At 43.6% G+C, this 15,450-nt stretch overlaps 1 protein-coding gene across 1 annotated transcript in view; it reads right to left on the reverse strand.

Annotated features, from left to right (window-relative positions):
• LOC143277664 (glutathione hydrolase 1 proenzyme-like) overlaps window positions 1-15,450 on the reverse strand; it is a 74,145-nt gene that overhangs the window by 6,529 nt on the left and 52,166 nt on the right. The window contains exons 8-11 of the mRNA XM_076582572.1: window positions 14,922-15,058; window positions 10,267-10,454; window positions 5,570-5,810; window positions 3,883-3,996 (exon numbers count right to left, since the gene is read on the reverse strand). Of these exons, the coding sequence (XP_076438687.1) occupies window positions 3,883-3,996; window positions 5,570-5,810; window positions 10,267-10,454; window positions 14,922-15,058 (680 nt within the window). The remainder of the gene's footprint in view (window positions 1-3,882; window positions 3,997-5,569; window positions 5,811-10,266; window positions 10,455-14,921; window positions 15,059-15,450) is intronic.

The raw sequence follows: 15,450 nt of genomic DNA on the forward strand, positions 1-15,450 counted from the left end.
TTCATACAGCCCTGTCTGTCTGTGTTTATACTGCTCTTTCAGACATCTTCATACAGCCCTGTCTGTGTTTATACTGCTCTATCAGACATCTTCATACAGCCCTGTCTGTCTGTGTTTATACTGCTCTTTCAGACATCTTCATACAGCCCTGTCTGTGTTTATACTGCTCTTTCAGACATCTTCATACAGCCCTGTCTGTGTTTATACTGCTTTTTCAGACATCTTCATACAGCCCTGTCTGTCTGTGTTTATACTGCTCTTTCAGACATCTTCATACAGCCCTGTCTGTCTGTGTTTATACTGCTCTTTCAGACATCTTCATACAGCCCTGTCTGTGTTTATACTGCTCTTTCAGACATCTTCATACAGCCCTGTCTGTCTGTGTTTATACTGCTCTTTCAGACATCTTCATACAGCCCTGTCTGTGTTTATACTGCTCTTTCAGACATCTTCATACAGCCCTGTCTGTCTGTGTTTATACTGCTCTTTCAGACATCTTCATACAGCCCTGTCTGTGTTTATACTGCTCTTTCAGACACCTTCATACAGCCCTGTCTGTGTTTATACTGCTCTTTCAGACATCTTCATACAACCTTGTCTGTCTGTGTTTATACTGCTCTTTCAGACACCTTCATACAGCCCTGTCTGTGTTTATACTGCTCTTTCAGACACCTTCATACAGCCCTGTCTGTCTGTGTTTATACTGCTCTTTCAGACATCTTCATACAGCCCTGTCTGTGTTTATACTGCTCTTTCAGACATCTTCATACAGCCCTGTCTGTCTGTGTTTATACTGCTCTTTCAGACATCTTCATACAGCCCTGTCTGTCTGTGTTTATACTGCTCTTTCAGACATCTTCATACAACCCTGTCTGTCTGTGTTTATACTGCTCTTTCAGACATCTTCATACAGCCCTGTCTGTGTTTATACTGCTCTTTCAGACACCTTCATACAACCCTGTCTTTCTGTGTTTATACTGCTCTTTCAGACACCTTCATACAGCCCTGTCTGTGTTTATACTGCTCTTTCAGACACCTTCATACAGCCCTGTCTGTCTGTGTTTATACTGCTCTATCAGACATCTTCATACAGCCCTGTCTTTGTTTATACTGCTCTTTCAGACATCTTCATACAGCCCTGTCTGCCTGTGTTTATACTGCTCTTTCAGACATCTTCATACAGCCCTGTCTGTCTGTGTTTATACTGCTCTTTCAGACATCTTCATACAACCCTGTCTGTGTTTATACTGCTCTTTCAGACATCTTCATACAGCCCTGTCTGTCTGTGTTTATACTGCTCTTTCAGACATCTTCATACAGCCCTGTCTGTGTTTATACTGCTCTTTCAGACATCTTCATACAGCCCTGTCTGTGTTTATACTGCTCTTTCAGACATCTTCATACAGCCCTGTCTGTGTTTATACTGCTCTTTCAGACATCTTCATACAGCCCTGTCTGTCTGTGTTTATACTGCTCTTTCAGACACCTTCATACAGCCCTGTCTGTGTTTATACTGCTCTTTCAGACATCTTCATACAGCCCTGTCTGTCTGTGTTTATACTGCTCTTTCAGACATCTTCATACAGCCCTGTCTGTGTTTATACTGCTCTTTCAGACATCTTCATACAGCCCTGTCTGTCTGTGTTTATACTGCTCTTTCAGACATCTTCATACAGCCCTGTCTGTCTGTGTTTATACTGCTCTTTCAGACATCTTCATACAGCCCTGTCTGTCTGTGTTTATACTGCTCTTTCAGACATCTTCATACAGCCCTGTCTGTCTGTGTTTATACTGCTCTTTCAGACATCTTCATACAGCCCTGTCTGTGTTTATACTGCTCTTTCAGACACCTTCATACAGCCCTGTCTGTGTTTATACTGCTCTTTCAGACATCTTCATACAACCCTGTCTGTCTGTGTTTATACTGCTCTTTCAGACATCTTCATACAGCCCTGTCTGTCTGTTTATACTGCTCTTTCAGACATCTTCATACAGCCCTGTCTGTCTGTGTTTATACTGCTCTTTCAGACATCTTCATACAACCCTGTCTGTCTGTGTTTATACTGCTCTTTCAGACATCTTCATACAGCCCTGTCTGTGTTTATACTGCTCTTTCAGACATCTTCATACAACCCTGTCTGTGTTTATACTGCTCTTTCAGACATCTTCATACAGCCCTGTCTGTGTTTATACTGCTCTTTCAGACATCTTCATACAGCCTGTCTGTCTGTGTTTATACTGCTCTTTCAGACATCTTCATACAGCCCTGTCTGTGTTTATACTGCTCTTTCAGACATCTTCATACAGCCCTGTCTGTCTGTGTTTATACTGCTCTTTCAGACATCTTCATACAGCCCTGTCTGTCTGTGTTTATACTGCTCTTTCAGACACCACAAAGTGCCTTGCAACAGCTGTATTGCACGTTGGTACAAAAACACATAGCGTGCGCATGTGCACAAATGTGCCCCAGATACATGATGGTGATAAGATTTAAAGCCCTAAAGAAATCACCAGTTGGTTTACAACTTGAATTACACACACACACAAATGTCTCCTTTTCCACTGTACTATAAAAAGACTGTGTTTGTGTCTATGTACACATATAGAACGGTAATGTCTATCATATTTTGCATAATACTAAATGCTTTCAAGTCAAAGTTTAGCAAAAATGTTGATCCAATCTGTGGGGGAAAAAAGATAACACAAAACTATATATTTTATTTCAGTGTCATAGGATGACCACCTTTTTCCTAAACACAAGCAATTTTTCAGAACGAAGCTGGAAAGAAATAAGGACTGGTTACTTTTATTCAGAATTGTTGAATCCCTGTCCCTGTTTCATAGCCAGACTGGAGTGTTTCTGTTTTGTGATTTACATATATTTTGTGTTTGATTGATTGTTTGTTTTTTTGGTCACTGATGTTGTATTCCAAAATCTACAGACTTTCCATCACACTGTTCTAATTCATCCTTTCTCTATAACCTCCTTTTGTCCACACACACACCCACACACCTACCCATACAAACACACACACACACACACACTTACCCATACAAACACACACACACACCTACCCATACAAACACACACACACATACTGACCTACATACACATACACACACCACTCACACACACTCTCCACCTGACCAAAACCCTGCTCACGCACACACACACACACACACAAACACACACACACACACACACACACACACAACACACACAACACACACACACACACACACACAACACACACAAAACACACGCACACAAACACACACACACACACACACACACCACACGCACACACAACACACACAACACACAAAACACACACAAACAAAACACACACACACATACTGACCTACATACACATACACACACCACTCACACACACTCTCCACCTGACCAAAACCCTGCTCACGCACATACGCACACACACAAACACACACACACAACACACAACACACACACACACACAACACACACACACACAAAACACACACACACACAACACACACACAACACACACACAGACACACACACACACACACAACACACACATGCATACATAAACACACACATACACATGCACACACACACACACACACACATACACACACTCAGCCACCCCTACCTCCCCCCCCCCCCCCCCCCCACACACACACACATCCATACCCAGACACAATACAAATCATACAGATACACACCATAAAACCAACAAAATACCCACCCACCCCCCAAAAAAAACCTCCCCCCCACCTGATCAAAAGCTCACACACACCACAAAACCAACAAAACACCCCCATCCAACCCCCCAGACCCACCCCCACCCCTCCGACCCCCCTAAAAAAAAACCCCAAAAAACCCAAAACCCCCTCCACCTGCTCAAATCCCTGCTCATACTCCAACGTGGTGGGCAGCAGCTGGTGATGCAGACGTAGGTCTGTGATGGCCTGATCTATGTCCTGCCCCAACCACAGCTCATGGGACGCCACCTGGTGCAAAGGGACACAACTCACCGTCACACCACACAGCAGTATGCATTTGTGTTTTGTATTTGTATTTCTTTTTATCACAACAGATTTCTCTGAGATTTTCTCTCCCCAGGGAGAGCGCATCACTAGACTACAGCGCTACCCTTTTTTTTTTGTATTTTTTCCTGCGTGCTGTTTTATTTGTTTTTCCTATCGAAGTGGATTTTTCTACAGAATTTTGCCAGGAACAACCCTTTTGTTGCTGTGGGTTCTTTTACGTGCGCTAAGTGCATGCTGCACACGGGACCTCGGTTTATCGTCTCATCCCAATGACTAGCGTCCAGACCACCACTCAAGGTCTAGTGGAGGGGGAGTAAATATCGGCAGCTGAGCGGTGATTCAAACCAGCACACTCAGATTCTCTCGCTTCCTAGGCGGACGCGTTACCTCTAGGCCATCACTCAGAGTCACACAGCGCCTATCCTCGGTTGGAGACCAAACTCTAAGCGCTTTACAAACACAGAGTCATTTGCACAACGGGCTGCCCACCTGAGTAGAGCCGACTGACGGCTGCCATTGGGCGCTCATCATTCGTTTCCTGTGTCATTCAATCAGATTTCAGGCACGCACACATATACAGACATGCAACATTTTATGCGTATGACCTTTCTGTTTATCTACCCTGCTATGTAGGCAGCCATACTCTGTTTTCGGGGGTGTGCATGCTGGGTATGTTCTTGTTTCCATAACCCACTGAACGCCAACATGGATTACAGGATCTTTGATATTTGATGTTCTGCATGCGTATCCACACAAAGGGCATTCTGGCACTAACAGGTCTGCACATGCTGACATGTGAGATTGGAAAATTCTCCACCCTGTACCCACCAGGCGCCGTTACCAAGATTCAAACCCGGGACCCTCAGATTGAAAGTCAAATGCTTTAACCACCCGGCTATTGCACCCGTACTTACTGATAAGAGCCTTGGCATCCCCACAGGAAGAATTAACCCTCGCCCTACCTCATGGATGAAAAATGATCCACATTTTCATTCAATTTTTTAACTCCATCACTTTTGCAACTATTTATTTGAAATTTCGTGAAATAAATGGTGGTGTTTTCTTTATAAACAAAGGAAAAAAAAAACAATGAAACTGTCGTATAAACATTTCATGTCATGGCTTTGCAAACAAAGATTTAGCAAGGGGACCGTCCATGTGTGATGCATGAAGACAAACTTGGTAGTCATGCCCTTTTCTCTCTTCCACCACTGCCATGTACATGACATTCAGTGACTGCATTACCACTACTATCACCTCCCGTCACTATTAGGACCAATCGCTTCACCAATAGTGGGAGGGGGGGCATGCATGTGTGTGCAAGCATGCACATGTACTTGCACTTATATAGATATGGATACGAGTCAAAAACCCTACTGTATCTGTCTTTGTATATATGATTTCCAATTTATCTTTGAACCTGTTATGTACTATCCCCCCCAATATTTGACCCCGGTACTTTTGGTAATACAGACATTCTGTTCTGTTCTGTTCCACATGACACACACGCACACCCCTCACAAACAGTACTCACAAAAGCCGTTGCCGTGGTGATTCTAGAGCCCCCCGCGGCCCCCACCACCAGTCGCACATCTCCGTCAGGGTGGACGATGACGGTGGGGCACATGGACGACAGAGGGCGCTTTCCTGGCACGATGAAGTTGGCGGGTGATGGACGCAAGCCAAAGATGTTGGTGATGTTGGGCGACGAGAAATCGTCCATCTCGTTGTTGAAGACGATGCCTGTTCGTCGTCCCCGACGTTTAGAGCCAAACCTGGAGGGGGAGAAGGATTATATATTTCCTCTTTCTTCATGGATATCTATTTTGATGAACCATTGGACGCCTGAGGCAGTTAGAGCACTCTAATAACAATAATAATAACAAGAGAGGCAAGGCCTTCAAGACTCACTTGTGATACACTTTTAAAAAAAATCCAAGCTTTTTATGTATTGAGTATAATTTCAAAATGTAATGTTTACGATGAGAAAGATCAGTTTAAAGCAATTTAACTCCCCTAGCATTAATTACAGAGTAATTTCCCTTTTTTACTATCTGCACCAAAACGTTTGCAAAATAAATAAAACTTCCATGCTTAGCAAAAGAAGTTCCTGTTTGAACAGAAAATGATAATAATGACTGCTCTTGTTGTTGGGTCAGAATATCAGATCAAAGTGCCAAGTTTAGAGAATACAAAAACTATAAATATAACAGTAAATGCAGTTTGCATATAATTAGGCTTCATTTTTTATTTTTTTGTGCCCATCCCAGAGGTGCAATATTGTTTTAAACAAGATGACTGGAAAGAACTGAATTTTTCCTATTTTTATGCCTAATTTGGTGTCAACTGACAAAGTATTTGCAGAGAAAATGTCAATGTTAAAGTTTACCACGGGGACACACACACACACACACACACACACACACACACACACACACACACATACAGACTAACCGAACACCGGGTTAAAACATAGACTCACTTTGTTTACACAAGAGAGTCAATGAAAAGACATATGGTACACCCAATCTAATGATGCAAAAGCCCTGGGCGTTTACAACGAAAAATACAATGATGCATGCATACTAAAAACGCACTAATACACCATAACCCGCACACAGAAATCATTCCGTTCCAACTTCAACCCACTCCACACAAGATGTAGACACACACATGCACGTGCAAACACATCTTGACCTTTCAAGAGATAGGAATGCTCTTTACCATTCTCACTGGTCCTCAGTCAATTGTTCATGTCACCCCATAGTGTGTCATGTCTAGGGTCTCTGTCTGTTCATGTCACCCCATAGTGTGTCATGTCTAGGGTCTCTGTTTGTCCATGTCACCCCATAGTGTGTCATGTCTAGGGTCTCTGTTTGTCCATGTCACCCCATAGTGTGTCATGTCTAGGGTCTCTGTCTGTTCATGTCACCCCATAGTGTGTCATGTCTAGGGTCTCTGTCTGTTCATGTCACCCCATAGTGTGTCATGTCTAGGGTCTCTGTCTGTTCATGTCACCCCATAGTGTGTCATGTCTAGGGTCTCTGTTCATGTCACCCCATAGTGTGTCATGTCTAGGGTCTCTGTTTGTCCATGTCACCCCATAGTGTGTCATGTCTAGGGTCTCTGTTTGTCCATGTCACCCCATAGTGTGTCATGTCTAGGGTCTCTGTTTGTCCATGTCACCCCATAGTGTGTCATGTCTAGGGTCTCTGTCTGTTCGTGTCACCCCATAGTGTGTCATGTCTAGGGTCTCTGTTTGTTCATGTCACCACATAGTGTTTCATGTCTAGGGTCTCTGTTCATGTCACCCCATAGTGTGTCATGTCTAGGGTCTCTGTTCATGTCACCCCATATTGTGTCATGTCTAGGGTCTCTGTTCATGTCACCCCAATAGTGTGTCATGTCTAGGGTCTCCGTTCATGTCGCCCCATAGTGTGTCATGTCTAGGGTCTCTGTTCATGTCACCCCATAGTGTGTCATGTCTAGGGTATCTGTTTGTGTCACCCCATAGTGTGTCATGTCTAGGGTCTCTGTCTGTTCATGTCACCCCATAGTGTGTCATGTCTAGGGTCTCTGTCTGTTCATGTCACCCCATAGTGTGTCATGTCTAGGGTCTCTGCCTGTTCGTGTCACCCCATAGTGTGTCATGTCTAGGGTCTCTGTCTGTTCATGTCACCCCATAGTGTGTCATGTCTAGGGTCTCTGTCTGTTCATGTCACCCCATAGTGTGTCATGTCTAGGGTCTCTGTCTGTTCATGTCACCCCAAAGTGTGTCATGTCTAGGGTCTCTGTCTGTTCATGTCACCCCATAGTGTGTCATGTCTAGGGTCTCTGTTCATGTCACCCCATAGTGTGTCATGTCTAGGGTCTCTGTTTGTCCATGTCACCCCATAGTGTGTCATGTCTAGGGTCTCTGTTCATGTCACCCCATAGTGTGTCATGTCTAGGGTCTCTGTCTGTTCATGTCACCCCATAGTGTGTCATGTCTAGGGTCTCTGTCTGTTCATGTCACCCCAAAGTGTGTCATGTCTAGGGTCTCTGTCTGTTCATGTCACCCCATAGTGTGTCATGTCTAGGGTCTCTGTTCATGTCACCCCATAGTGTGTCATGTCTAGGGTCTCTGTTTGTCCATGTCACCCCATAGTGTGTCATGTCTAGGGTCTCTGTTTGTTCATGTCACCACATAGTGTTTCATGTCTAGGGTCTCTGTTCATGTCACCCCATAGTGTGTCATGTCTAGAGTCTCTGTTCATGTCACCCCATAGTGTGTCATGTCTAGGGTCTCTGTTCATGTCACCCCATAGTGTGTCATGTCTAGGGTCTCTGTTCATGTCACCCCATAGTGTGTCATGTCTAGGTCTCTGTTCATGTCACCCCATAGTGTGTCATGTCTAGGGTCTCTCTTCATGTCACCCCATAGTGTGTCATGTCTAGGGTCTCTGTTCACGTCCCCCCATAGTGTGTCATGTCTAGTGTCTCTGTCCATGTCACCCCAATAGTGTGTCATGTCTAGGGTCTCTGTCTGTTCATGTCACCCCATAGTGTGTCATGTCTAGGGTCTCTGTCTGTTCATGTCACCCCATGGTGTGTCATGTCTAGGGTCTCTGTCTGTTCATGTCACCCCATAGTGTGTCATGTCTAGGGTCTCTGTCTGTTCATGTCACCCCATAGTGTGTCATGTCTAGGGTCTCTGTCCGTGTCACCCCAATAGTGTGTCATGTCTAGAGTATCTGTCTGTTCATGTCACCCCATAGTGTGTCATGTCTGGGGTCTCTGTTTGTTCATGTCACCCCATATTGTGTCATGTCTAGGGTCTCTGTTTGTTCATGTCACCCCATATTGTGTCATGTCTAGGTCTCTGTTCATGTCACCCCATAGTGTGTCATGTCTAGGGTCTCTGTCTGTTCATGTCACCCCATAGTGTGTCATGTCTAGGGTCTCTGTCTGTTCATGTCACCCCATAGTGTGTCATGTCTAGGGTCTCTGTCCGTGTCACCCCAATAGTGTGTCATGTCTAGAGTATCTGTCTGTTCATGTCACCCCATAGTGTGTCATGTCTGGGGTCTCTGTTTGTTCATGTCACCCCATATTGTGTCATGTCTAGGGTCTCTGTTTGTTCATGTCACCCCATATTGTGTCATGTCTAGGTCTCTGTTCATGTCACCCCATAGTGTGTCATGTCTAGGGTCTCTGTCTGTTCATGTCACCCCATAGTGTGTCATGTCTAGGGTCTCCGTTCGTGTCACCCCATAGTGTGTCATGTCTAGGGTCTCTGTCTGTTCGTGTCACCCCATAGTGTGTCATGTCTAGGGTCTCTGTCTGTTCATGTCACACCATAGTGTGTCATGTCTAGGGTCTCCGTTCATGTCACCCCATAGTGTGTCATGTCTAGGGTATCTGTCTGTTCATGTCACCCCATAGTGTGTCATGTCTGGGGTCTCTGTTTGTTCATGTCACCCCATATTGTGTGATGTCTAGGGTCTCTGTTCATGTCACCCCAATAGTGTGTCATGTCTACGGTCTCTGTTTGTTCATGTCACCACATAGTGTTTCATGTCTAGGGTCTCTGTTCATGTCACCCCATAGTGTGTCATGTCTAGAGTCTCTGTTCATGTCACCCCATAGTGTGTCATGTCTAGGGTCTCTGTTCATGTCCCCCATGGTGTGTCATGTCTAGGGTCTCTGTTTGCCGCCACTTCATCTTGGGCAGTCGTGGATGAAAGTAATGAAATGGAGGAGACACGGCACAATCTCTTTCATGCTGGATCTCTGATTCAGTGCTCACCAGTGATCACGATTGAGACTCTATTACAGCATGCTGCTGTCTCCTTGAGAAAGGCACTTTACAGGTAGGAATGCACAACAAACTCCCATTCCAATTTCATCATCAAAAACACATAACTTCACAAAAAATGTTCACAAATTGGGGTTTGGGGGGGGGGGGGAGGGGGGGGGAAAGAAAATCTGACTCATTCACAGACTGCAGAAGTGGGCCATTTCAACTCTCACAACGGGAAAGAACTGTTTACTTTGCCTGATGTGACTCAATCGAATGTTCAGATACACACAACATACACAGGCACAGTTGGAAACAAACACTTTTTTGCCCATAGATACACACACTCCTCAAGTGCATAGAGCTCTGAACAGCAAAGGGGAGGGTTCTACGGAAGTATCGCATTATAATCACTTTAAGCACTCAGCTATTGTGCCGGTCAGCTGACTCACCTGCCGTTGATGGTGCTGGTGATGGACACCGCGCTGCCCTCAGCATCAACAATGGACAGGTGAGCCGTGCTGGTCGTCAGGCGATCGTAGTATGTTGGTCCGTAGTACGACGTGTTGTGAGTCTGGTTGTCCGTAATCTTCGAACGGATGTTGTCAGCAAACTGCCGTGACGTCAGGTTAGCAACCAGCTGTCATACAGGAGGAAGGTGGCAGAATGGTTAACACGCTTATCTGCCAGTGCGGTGTCTGTGAGGGACAAGGTTCAAATCCCAGTATTGCCCTTTCTCCCAAGTTTGAATGGAAAATAAAACTAAGCATCGAGTCGTTTGGATGAGAGGATAAGCAAGGGCCCATGTGCAGCAAGCACTTTGCACACTTCAGTGTTGTTCTCTGGCAAAAATCTACAGAAGAAATCCATTCTGACAGGAACATAAATATATATGCACTACTCCAGGCCTGACTAAGCATGTTGGATTATGACGCTAGTTATGCATCTGCTTAGCAGATGTAGTGTAGCAAATATGGATTTGTCTGAATGCAGTGACGCCTCCTTGAGAAACAAAAACTGAACAAATGATAGTGGAAGGGTCTTTCACCACCAACCAGAATTAACTACAGCACCAGCTCCCTCCTTCACTCCCAAAGACTGAGGTTCAAGGTGCAAAGATGTTTTTAACCTGCCCTTAAGGCAGCCATACTCCATTTTCAGGGGGCATGCATGCTGGCTGATATATCACATTTCCATAACCCACAAAACACGGAGATGGATTTCAGGATCTTCACTGTGCATATTTGATCTATAGCATGTGAATGAGGCTCAGGCACTGGAAGGTCTGCATGTATGTTGACGTGGGAGATGGACAGAATGAAATAAGTGTGGGAGCTGCAGCCATCAATGTTGACCTGGGAGATGGACAGAATGAAATGAAATAAGTGTGGGAGCTGCAGCCATGTTGACCTGGGAGATGGACAGAATGAAATAAGTGTGGGAGCTGCAGCCATGAATGTTGACCTGGGAGATGGACAGAATGAAATAAGTGTGGGAGCTGCAGCCATGTTGACCTGGGAGATGGACAGAATGAAATAAGTGTGGGAGCTGCAGCCATGTATGCAGAAGATGAAAGGAGAGAGAGAGAAAGACTGTCCTATAACTCCATACCTGTGACATTAACAAGAAGAAAGGAGAGAGAGAGAAAGACTGTCCTATAACTCCATACCTGTGACATTAACAAGAAGAAAGGAGAGAGAGAGAGAAAGACTGTCCTATAACTCCATACCTGTGACATTAACAAGAAGAAAGGAGAGAGAGAGAAAAAGACTGTCCTATAACTCCATACCTGTGACATTAACAAGAAGAAAGGAGAGAGAGAGAGAAAGACTGTCCTATAACTCCATACCTGTGACATTAACAAGAAGAAAGGAGAGAGAGAGAAAAAGACTGTCCTATAACTCCATACCTGTGACATTAACAAGAAAGGAGAGAGAGAGAGAAAGACTGTCCTATAACTCCATACCTGTGACATTAACAAGAAAGGAGAGAGAGAGAAAGACTGTCCTACAACTCCATACCTGTGACATTAACAAGAAAGGAGAGAGAGAGAGAAAGACTGTCCTACAACTCCATACCTGTGACATTAACAAGAAAGGAGAGAGAGAGAGAAAGACTGTCCTATAACTCCATACCTGTGACATTAACAAGAAAGGAGAGAGAGAGAGAAAGACTGTCCTATAACTCCATACCTGTGACATTAACAAGAAAGGAGAGAGAGAGAGAAAGACTGTCCTATAACTCCATACCTGTGACATTAACAAGAAAGGAGAGAGAGAGAAAAAGACTGTCCTATAACTCCATACCTGTGACATTAACAAGAAGAAAGGAGAGAGAGAGAGAAAGACTGTCCTATAACTCCATACCTGTGACATTAACAAGAAGAAAGGAGAGAGAGAGAAAGACTGTCCTATAACTCCATACCTGTGACATTAACAAGAAGAAAGGAGAGAGAGAGAAAGACTGTCCTATAACTCCATACCTGTGACATTAACAAGAAGAAAGGAGAGAGAGAGAGAAAGACTGTCCTATAACTCCATACCTGTGACATTAACAAGAAGAAAGGAGAGAGAGAGAGAGAAAGACTGTCCTATAACTCCATACCTGTGACATTAACAAGAAAGGAGAGAGAGAGAGAGAGAGAGAGAGAGAGAGAAAGACTGTCCTATAACTCCATACCTGTGACATTAACAAGAAAGGAGAGAGAGAGAGAGAGAGAGAGAGAGAGAGAGAGAGAGAGAGAGAGAGAAAGACTGTCCTATAACTCCATACCTGTGACATTAACAAGAAGAAAGGAGAGAGAGAGAAAAAGACTGTCCTATAACTCCATACCTGTGACATTAACAAGAAGAAAGGAGAGAGAGAGAAAGACTGTCCTATAACTCCATACCTGTGACATTAACAAGAAGAAAGGAGAGAGAGAGAGAGAAAGACTGTCCTATAACTCCATACCTGTGACATTAACAAGAAGAAAGGAGAGAGAGAGAAAGACTGTCCTATAACTCCATACCTGTGACATTAACAAGAAGAAAGGAGAGAGAGAAAGACTGTCCTATAACTCCATACCTGTGACATTAACAAGAAGAAAGGAGAGAGAGAAAGACTGTCCTATAACTCCATACCTGTGACATTAACAAGAAAGGAGAGAGAGAGAGAGAAAGACTGTCCTATAACTCCATACCTGTGACATTAACAAGAAGAAAGGAGAGAGAGAGAAAGACTGTCCTATAACTCCATACCTGTGACATTAACAAGAAGAAAGGAGAGAGAGAAAGACTGTCCTATAACTCCATACCTGTGACATTAACAAGAAAGGAGAGAGAGAGAGAGAAAGACTGTCCTATAACTCCATACCTGTGACATTAACAAGAAGAAAGGAGAGAGAGAGAGAAAGACTGTCCTATAACTCCATACCTGTGATATTAACAAGAAGAAAGGAGAGAGAGAGAGAAAAAGACTGTCCTATAACTCCATACCTGTGACATTAACAAGAAGAAAGGAGAGAGAGAAAGACTGTCCTATAACTCCACACCTGTGACATTAACAAGAAGAAAGGAGAGAGAGAGAAAAAGACTGTCCTATAACTCCATACCTGTGACATTAACAAGAAAGGAGAGAGAGAGAGAAAGACTGTCCTATAACTCCATACCTGTGACATTAACAAGAAGAAAGGAGAGAGAGAGAAAAAGACTGTCCTATAACTCCATACCTGTGACATTAACAAGAAGAAAGGAGAGAGAGAGAAAGACTGTCCTATAACTCCATACCTGTGACATTAACAAGAAGAAAGGAGAGAGAGAGAGAAAGACTGTCCTATAACTCCATACCTGTGACATTAACAAGAAGAAAGGAGAGAGAGAGAAAGACTGTCCTATAACTCCACACCTGTGACATTAACAAGAAGAAAGGAGAGAGAGAGAGAAAGACTGTCCTATAACTCCATACCTGTGACATTAACAAGAAGAAAGGAGAGAGAGAGAAAGACTGTCCTATAACTCCATACCTGTGACATTAACAAGAAAGGAGAGAGAGAGAAAGACTGTCCTATAACTCCATACCTGTGACATTAACAAGAAAGGAGAGAGAGAGAAAGACTGTCCTATAACTCCACACCTGTGACATTAACAAGAAAGGAGAGAGAGAGAGAAAGACTGTCCTATAACTCCATACCTGTGACATTAACAAGAAAGGAGAGAGAGAAAAAGACTGTCCTATAACTCCATACCTGTGACATTAACAAGAAGAAAGGAGAGAGAGAGAGAGAGAAAGACTGTCCTATAACTCCATACCTGTGACATTAACAAGAAGAAAGGAAAGAGAGAGAGAAAGACTGTCCTATAACTCCATACCTGTGACATTAACAAGAAAGGAGAGAGAGAGAAAGACTGTCCTATAACTCCATACCTGTGACATTAACAAGAAAGGAGAGAGAGAGAAAGACTGTCCTATAACTCCATACCTGTGACATTAACAAGAAAGGAGAGAGAGAAAAAGACTGTCCTATAACTCCATACCTGTGACATTAACAAGAAGAAAGGAGAGAGAGAGAGAGAGAAAGACTGTCCTATAACTCCATACCTGTGACATTAACAAGAAGAAAGGAAAGAGAGAGAGAAAGACTGTCCTATAACTCCATACCTGTGACATTAACAAACAGAAAGGAGAGAGAGAAAAAGACTGTCCTATAACTCCATACCTGTGACATTAACAAGAAGAAAGGAGAGAGAGAGAAAGACTGTCCTATAACTCCATACCTGTGACATTAACAAGAAGAAAGGAGAGAGAGAGAAAAAGACTGTCCTATAACTCCATACCTGTGACATTAACAAGAAGAAAGGAGAGAGAGAGAAAGACTGTCCTATAACTCCATACCTGTGACATTAACAAGAAGAAAGGAGAGAGAGAGAAAGACTGTCCTATAACTCCATACCTGTGACATTAACAAGAAGAAAGGAGAGAGAGAGAAAAAGACTGTCCTATAACTCCATACCTGTGACATTAACAAGAAGAAAGGAGAGAGAGAGAAAAAGACTGTCCTATAACTCCATACCTGTGACATTAACAAGAAAGGAGAGAGAGAGAAAAAGACTGTCCTATAACTCCATACCTCTGCGACATTAAAAAAGTGTTCGTCAGCCAGGCCAGTGCGTTTGGCGTACGCAAACTTGAAGGCTTCTACAATGCGGTGTAGAGTGCGTACAGAGTTGTCTGTCCCATCCAGGTCTGACGACGTCATGTTGTAGCCTGGGTACATAATGTTGTATCATGACTGGCTGATCACAAGACACTATACATCAGATACACTGACTGCATCACCTTAATCAACAAGTTCGCCAAACCATCAAATTGACTGGACCTTATGAAGATCTGCTGACATGAGCTAAGAAAAGAAAGCTACACTTGTGTGACCACGTTACAAGATCCTATGGCCGTGTTAAAACAATGTTACAAGACCCTATGGTTCTGTTAAAACAATGTTACAAGATCTTATGGCCGTGTTAAAACAATGTTACAAGATCTTATGGCCATGTAAAACAATGTTACAAGATCCTATGGCCGTGTTAAAACAATGTTACAAGATCCTATGGCCCTGTTAAAACAATGTTACAAGATCCTATGGCCGTGTTAAAACAATG

Source organism: Babylonia areolata, chromosome 34 (assembly GCF_041734735.1).
Source record: "Babylonia areolata isolate BAREFJ2019XMU chromosome 34, ASM4173473v1, whole genome shotgun sequence".
In the NCBI taxonomy this organism is placed as follows: domain Eukaryota; kingdom Metazoa; phylum Mollusca; class Gastropoda; order Neogastropoda; family Buccinidae; genus Babylonia; species Babylonia areolata.